Source organism: Mus caroli, unplaced genomic scaffold (genome assembly GCF_978045245.1).
Source record: "Mus caroli unplaced genomic scaffold, Mus_caroli_1 scaffold_17, whole genome shotgun sequence".
Taxonomy (NCBI): Eukaryota; Metazoa; Chordata; class Mammalia; order Rodentia; family Muridae; genus Mus; species Mus caroli.
In genome coordinates this window covers 17,907,871-17,916,051 of record NW_028227272.1, presented here as the reverse complement: position 1 = coordinate 17,916,051, position 8,181 = coordinate 17,907,871, and the positions used below count along the sequence as shown (strand labels likewise).

Genomic DNA, 8,181 nt, shown 5'->3' with positions numbered 1-8,181 from the left:
CTCCCCCCCCCCCCGGAGGAATCCAATCTGGAACTTACAATAGCATCAAAAAATGTAGGTCCAGACAGGAAGGTTCCACAGGGTCTTGAGAAATTAGAATGGGAACCCATAGAGATAGAATATACTGAAGCAATGATCCAAATTCTGCTTAGTGATGCTAACTTAAAGCAATGCCATACAATGGGTTGTGTGTTGCATTTTATAGTTTGCAGAATTGAGATGTGTACACATGTTGATATATGATACGACTGATCCATGTTCAGAGTCCCAGTGGACTTCTGCCTTGAGTTCTGAGGTGGGGGGATTCTGAGATTGCACATTTATTAGAGATGATGGCTATCTTGGAGAAGCCTTTACAGATTAAAACTGATGATGTTCAGGTGTATATGTCCATTAAAAGGCAACAATTGTATGGACATTATGGCATGAGGCCTATTTTGGGAAGAGCTTACAGTCCTACAGGCCAAGTCATTATAAAAAGACCTAATAGAACTTTTAAGGAAAGGCTCATAGAGCAGAAGCAGAGTATGATAGCTTGCAAAGATGGTTTAAAATGTCTTTTGTTGACTTTAAATTTCTTAAGTCAATGAGACTTAAGAAGCACAACTACTAAGATCCACTAGATTTTAGAAAGGACTGCTGAGTTAGATCAGCCTACAGAAGTCCTAATCCCAAAATGGAGGAAAGGAAATGTGTTGGGGAGATTTTTACATTTCTTTAAACAGGAATAGAAAAGCTACATCTGTCATCTAAATTGTTGAAAATGACATTTTACCACAGTAGAGCCCCTGAAGATTTTGGCTACAGACAAAAAGAGGGAGATTGCCAAGATCAACAAGACAGAGAGTGTATGTGCCGATCCTGGCGCTTGAGAACAGCTCTGAGACTGGCTGAGGCATAAAATGTCTTTGTACAGCCAATAAATATTGTTTGCTACAAAATTCTCATACTCATCATCACATACCATCCTTTCACATGGCATGAATGGAGATTTATATTGCAGTTTCATTATATGATCAAACTAACCTCTGAAGAAAGACAGTGTGCTCAATTTCAGCTGCTCAAATTGATTTTAATTGATCTGTGCACATTCCATACAAATGTCTCTATAGAACTATGCATTGCTTGTAAGGTTTGTACATTGCAGAATGGAAGGTCATGAAGCAGCCCTGACAGGATTCACCCTCAGGGATGCTGAGATGGTGAGATTCACTGTTCCAGCTCCTTACCTGATTCTATTGAAAGACCCACAATGTGAGGACTCCCCACGTTCTGACTCAGGAGAGGCAACACCCCAAAATCACCCACAAGAAACGGTCTTGCTGTAAACTGCAAGAGGATTTTTATTCAGGAGCGCTCTTGGGCCCACGGTCATACACAAGGTCTACAGGGGTAGAGGACCTTGGCTCCCCGAGTAGCTGGATAAGGGGGTATTTAAAGGAAGAAACCACAACTCAAGGAAGTGGGGAGGGCGTTGTTGGAAGATACCAAAGATACCAGTTAAGAGTCCCAAGGAAGTGCAAAGTCACAAGAGTCACAAGGAATACCTGGTAATTGTTCAGGTTATCTCTCAAGACAGTTTCTAAGAGCCCCTAACAATAGCACATTCTTTGAATGAACACTCTTTGAACCCAGGAAGCGAGTAGGTGGAGGAATGTAGCTGTTTTATGATTAGCATACCTTGGAGCATTGAGTCACAAAGGCCACATTACCAAGCCTGGGCCTAAAGGCCTAGAATTTTGTTTTTATGTTTTACTTTTTCACTATCTCAGCTGCATCCAAACTGTTTCCTCTGAAGACTTGCTTCCAGGACACCTTCAGAACAACTAGAACACTTGGTCCAGCCTTTCAGACTGTTACAGTCAGGACTGCATTTAAGCTTGCTCTTTCTCAGTAATAGAGACTGGACAATAAAAGCTACAGCTAGCTTTCTTAAGACTAACCCTTTTTCTAATTTTCTTGGGCCCCCTAAAGGAATTCTTTGCCTTCATACAGCAGGAAGCAATAAAAAGAAGAGCATCCTCCCAGTCCCTTACATTGGGGTGGATGGTTATTTCATTTTATAAGTTATAGCTAGGTTGTCAGAGGTCAGGTTCAGGGATTTCTTCTCTGTTTCATTTTCTCTATCTTACTTTCTTGTGCCCTTTCCCAAGCTTGAGAGGGCTGAATCAGACCTTGGTTGCCACAGTCAGCTAGCCCACCTATGGTGGAGTCTTCTGACCTAGGTGCAGTCTATTGTCCTGCCACATCTGCAACTTCCTGCAAGAAGCCACTTCCTGCTGAGTGAGCTTGCTTTCCTGAGGAGATCCTGACAAAGCAAGGAGATCCTGGCACAGTGGGGGATTGGTTCCCCCCTTTAAAAATCAGACCCTAGAATTAATACATTGAGCCTTGATCAGAGAAGTTTTCTTGGCTCATTATTTCACTCAAGATCCTTTTCATCCATCCCCAGCTTTCCTTTCAGGAACCCAGGATCCTGTGGCCACTGGTGCCTATACTTTCTTCTTTAGGTTAGGGAAAGTGGGTTGAACAGAAAAGGGGGAGGATATAGAAGTATTAGAAAAATAAGGGTAGAGTTTTGAAACTACTCGTAATCCAAACCAAACCAAACTAAACCAAACTGAACCAAACTGAACCAAACCAAAACCCATTTTATAGCCATAATCTTACAATGGTAGACACCATTATATTTTGATGCACAATTGAAGGTATGATTTGTTACCTCAATAAAGAATTTTGTATATTGGTACAGGTTTAAGGTTTTCATTAGCATAAGTCTTTGTAGGTTGATATACATTTTAAGATTAATTTTGCTACAATATAATATATGTATGTTTCAAGTCTTGTATAGGTATTAAGCCTATGCAACTCATTTCAAATATAAGGTTTACCCAGTTCTTTTTAATATCTGTTGTTACAAGCTGTTTAGAGTAATTAATACTGCAAATCCATACTCAGTCAAACTCATGGTCATAGTAGATACTAGTTTAGTTAATTATGATAAAATGTATTCAAGGTTATTCAGATAGTAAATAGCTAAGAATAAATAATGTTTGACAATCAGATATATTATAGATATATAGTTGGTCTTTAGAAATCCTCAAAGATCTATAAAATATGGCATTTAAAATTATTTCATCATTAAAAGTTCTTTTGATTATGAAACAGGTCTGATCCTGACAATACTCCCACTCCACTTCAAAGATTATGCGCATCAATAGCCATATGGAGTTGCTTCAATTGTGGCAAACTAACCACCAGGCCCAGAAAATACCCTTGCTGCAACTACAGACATATCTGTCCCGAAGGGGCAAATGGACGCAGGGAAGTTGATTGCCAAGCTCTGCCAAAACATTATGAAGCAAGGCCTTCATGATTCCTGAATCACAGACGGTCGTCAGCTATACAGGGCCAGAGGCTGAAGATGGATGCTCAGTGTTATAGAGGTGACATTGGGGCTATCCAGGCAGTCAGCCTTCTCTGCCATTTTTATCATTTTTGGAACAGTGTCCCTGTACTTCCTGCATATTTATTCCTTCTGCGGTCTCTGGTGGGGTTGAGGACTAGATAATTATAGTCTTTCAGTGAAACTTAAGTTGTTTACCATTTAGGAAATTATTTTAGGTCTAGGAAGATATATTTAAGTTAACAATGTAAGTTAGGAGAGAAATAGATTTAGATACAGAACTCTGAACTCACCAGGATAGGATAGATAATAAAATACTTTATTCTGAGTTCCCAAATTCAAGCAGACTGGACATTTTGAATTTAGCTCTTACATAATAATTTTCATAATTATTTTATAATTGTTCCTAACTGATGTTGTTTATTATTAAAAAAGAAAGACCTTTTCTATTTAAAAGGGGTAATTGAGGATGTTTGGTCTTTTGCTATGTATTGTACTGCTAAGTACAAAGTCTGGTTGCTCCCAGGAACAAGGATATCATGTATACCAAATGAAGCTATGTAACCTTGTTCCTAAATTTAAAACTATTGGTCAAATAAAGATACAGACAGCCTAGCATATACCTGGGTAGAAGAGAGGTTGGTAGGGATTTGGTTCCTGGGCTTGGTGGTCTGAGGCAGGACCACATTAAAGGAATAAGGAGAAGTTGGAGAGAGAGGATACCATGGGGTAAGGGGTCATGAGAATGGACCCCCAGGATTGGCCAGTCAGAGTAAGGGCAGCCCAGGCAGAACCTGGCATGTCATATCTCAGGGTTATTGGCAGGGAATTAGACAAAAGAGTCTTAGAGGGTTGATATCTACCCAGCTCTAGTGATGATTAAGACTTATTATGAATATAATAAATAAAATAAATATTTTGCGTCTTTATCTGGGAACTGAATGGTCATAGGTGAAGTAGAAATGACTGATTGAGATTAAATATTTACTACAATAGATATCCTGGAGCTGAAGTTACAGGGAGTAGTAAACTGCCCCAGGTAGGTGCTAGGGACCAAACTGAGATCCTCTGTAAGAGCTGAAAAATCTTTTAACACTGAGCCATTTCTACATTTCCCCTGATGAGGGATTTAAATGAGAGAAACATTGAATATAGCTGTCTCTTGTGAGACTATGCCGGGGCCTAGCGAACACAGAAGTGGATGCTCACAGTCAGCTATTGGATGGATCACAGGGCCCCCAATGGAGGAACTAGAGAAATTACCCAAGGAGCTAAAGGGAACTGCAACCCTATAGGTGGAACAACAATATGAACTAACCAGTACCCCGGAGCTCTTGTCTCTAGCTGCATATGTATCAAAAGATGGCCTAGTCGGCCATCACTGCAAAGAGAGGCCCATTGGACTTGCAAACTTTGTATGCCCCAGTACAGGAGAACCCCAGGGCCAAAAAGGGGGAGTGGGTGGGTAGGGGGTTGGGGGGGTGGGTATGGGGGACTTTTGGGATAGCATTGAAAATGTAAATGAGGAAAATACCTAATAAAAAATAAATTAAAAAAAAAGAAAAGAAAAAAATATTATATTAAAAAAATTAAATATATATATATCAAGATTTAATTTTATTTAAATTTTAATTAGATTTAAACATTAATATTTAATATTTAAATGAGAGAAATATGCCATGCCTGGCACCTAGTCAGTAGTAGTCAGCCCACAGTTCTCTGCCAAAGTATTTTGTTTCTCCTCCCACTTCCCTGCCCATGATGGGCTGGGCATGAGGCTTACTGAAAGGAAGGGCAAGCCTGTAGTCCCTGCCACGTGGTAGAAAAGCTGAAATCAAAGTACCAGTAAGCCTCAGACAAGAATACTCTGCGATGAAGAAATACCTCATTACTTAGAGGTCCCACGCTGGGAGTGTTGCAGATCTTCTTTCTTACAAGTGGGTGGCAGTACCAGGTTGCTCCTGCAGGCTCTAAGAATCTCTTGTGAGGCTTCTGAGGAGAGTTGGCAAAGGTGTATCTAGCTCATCACTGGCTCTGCTCCTCATCACATAGAAGAACCATGGGAAGCTTTGAAGGACACCTCCTGTCAGGATTTGGCCTCCTCGTGTTCTCAATCTATTATTCGTCGCTAATGTCCTTGGCCCTGCTCCGGAAACAGAAGATGCTCAAGCACCTCTTGCTCCCAAGGAAGCTGCTGGGTCGCGGGCTGGTTTTGCAGGTATCCTATGAAGCAGTGGTGAAGGTGGTTATGGCTGCTTTTGCCATTCTTTGTGAATACTACTACCCCCTAGGGGTCAACCGTCTGATGATGATAGACTGGAAGGACCCTCAGCGTCTGTTTGTTTTCAAGGACACCTGGCAGCATGTAACCATGTTTGGGTTCTTTATTCTCAGTGGCATAGCAGACATTGTGAGCCAGGCAAAACAGGCAAGTTGGAGTGTGAAGCTGGAGCGCGCAGGTGAAGCCCTGGCTTTCTATGTGGTGGCACTGCTGATGACAGCCCATATTGAAAACAAAAGCGTCTTAGAGATCCGAGTGCATCTTCTGTTTGTGTTGCCTGCCTTCTTGCTTGCTCTGATTCTCACTGTGGAGATCTGGGTCCCTGACAATGCCCCACTCTGGATCCTCAAGTGCTGGATGGGACTGGTGTTAAGCACCTGGATGTTACAGATCTGTGAGATGTATATACCTTTCACTGGACAGCCCTGGAGGGCAGACAACCCCACGGACCTGGCATTCGTAACCATTTTTTTCTGCTGGCACCTGTTCTTAGGGCTTACCTTGTTGATTACCATCTATGGCCTCTGCAGTCTCTGGCACTGTCACTATTCTTCCCGGACAAAGACTCTTGGGGCTAGGTACCAGCTGTATCTTACAGAATCCAGTGGTGAAGAATTAGAAAAGCTTAATGCAGAAGCTGTGGCACAGGATGGAGGTGTGTAGGAACAGAAGCCATCTTGAGTGTTCATGCACATCTTGGAGTCCACAGCACAGTTCTCCATCCCAGGATCTAGCTTCCTTATCCTCAAATAAACCTTGTAGCTCTGAGGATAACTCCTTATTTATCACTTAGTTCCATCCAGGTCAGTCTCTCATCTGGTTCCTTATCTCTATGGTTTCTGGTCATTCATATGGAAAGAACAAAATGGTGCTTTCCTGTAATGGGCTTTGGTAAATTTTATTATTAAAAAAATAAAAGAACGAACGAAAGAAAAAACTTAAACTGAGTCAGTGTACTTCTGACTACTGAGAAAATAGGGAGGAGAAAAATGAGGTGGTTTACCAAGCATTCCGTTCAGGAGAGAATAGAGTCCTGGGTGGAGTTCTCGAAGGTGGGTGTAATAAGGTGATTGAGAGATAATTTTAGGGCTCGTGAGATACTCATTCTGTAGAGGCCCTGGCTACAAGCCTGAGGACACAAGGACACAAGTAGTGTGTGCCTTGGGTGCCTGGGAACCTGGGTTCACTAGCCCTAAAAATAAAAAAAGCAGGCACATAATTCGTACCACTTTGTTGTTGTTGTTGTTTTTTTTTTTTTTTTTTTTGTTGTGATACAAAACAACTTGTTCCAGCTCCTTCAGAAAATCTATTGTGTTCATTGTATCCTGTATGAATGCTTCTGGGGAGAAACCGAAGAAAAGCTTGGCCCTTACATGAGGAAAGTGGAGTCTGGGAAGAATGCCATGAAGTGGGGATGGATATTGATAATATTTATGGATGCCTTCAAATGAGATGCAGACACCAAACATCTGGATGTTTACAGATGTGGCAGGATGGGAGGGGTTGATTGTCAGACATGTGGAGAAAGGATAGCTGGGAGAAGCAGACCCACGAAGCCACTGCATTTACCTTCCCCATACAGCCAGGAATTCGCTCCTCTGATCAGAGAAATCTTCTTGAAGCACAGAGATATGCAGGTAGCAGACAAAGCAGTCATTTCAAATTGCCATAGGCATCTGAAAAGAAGCACTGATATGCAGAGCATGGACCAGGGTCTCTGGAGACCATCAAAGAGGGGAGACAGGGCTCTAACAGTCCATAATGGCCATGTGTGAATCTTACAGAGATGCCCATCCTCCTGAAACAGGACCCAGGCCTCTGACTCCCACACCCCAAGCCTTCTCTTCCTAGCAGGGCAGGAACCAATCCAAGCAGAAGCTGTTTCCTACTGAAAAATCCCAGAGCCAGAGCCTGCTTCTCCCTATGACTAAGAAACTTAAGCTTTGAGTCTCCTTGTGTTATACTGTGTTCCTGACCCTAGAGACAGTGTTCATATTATCATTGATAATTTATATATCACACAATATCCACAAAAGTGAAGATTTAAATTCTTTTCTCTAGAAACTGTTCTCCAAGTTGCATTAGCTTTGCAGTGGAAAGAACCTGGCCTTGTCTCACCCCACAGGCTGAGAGCACAGCCATGCGGTCAGGATGAATCAGACAGATCCATCTCTCTTAGGTTGACAGAGCAGGCTCTGTAAGAGGTCAGTGTTAAACCTGTCCTTATTGCACCTGAGAGCAAAAGCATGGGATGTGAGCTGTGTCTCACAGATGGGCTGGGAACCAGGGGCAGGTGGAAGCTGCATGTTTGAGTTTCTACGTTTTGTACAAATAGATCTCTAGGTGGTGGTGACTGCTGTAGCTGGTCTTTCCTAGGACCTTCAATGGCTGCATGAGACCCGTGCTCATTGTGAAGGCCAATCTTCTCATTCAAATCCTGGGTTTTGTTTATGCTTTCATTGTTTTGCATTTTGTTTTTGAGACTGGGTTTCTC

General features: G+C 42.0%; 1 protein-coding gene across 1 annotated transcript; it reads left to right on the top strand.

Annotated features, from left to right (window-relative positions):
* The first annotated feature begins 5,465 nt into the window (after positions 1-5,465).
* On the top strand, positions 5,466-6,350 carry LOC110311273 (transmembrane epididymal protein 1A-like). The gene has a single exon (XM_021184534.1). It carries the CDS (start codon positions 5,466-5,468, stop codon positions 6,348-6,350), a length of 885 nt encoding a protein of 294 aa, XP_021040193.1.
* The last annotated feature ends 1,831 nt before the right edge of the window (positions 6,351-8,181 follow it).

Bases quoted from the DNA above. Each gene is read 5' to 3' on its own strand.
- LOC110311273 (XM_021184534.1), top strand. From the start codon at position 5,466: ATGGGAAGCTTTGAAGGACACCTCCTGTCAGGATTTGGCCTCCTCGTG.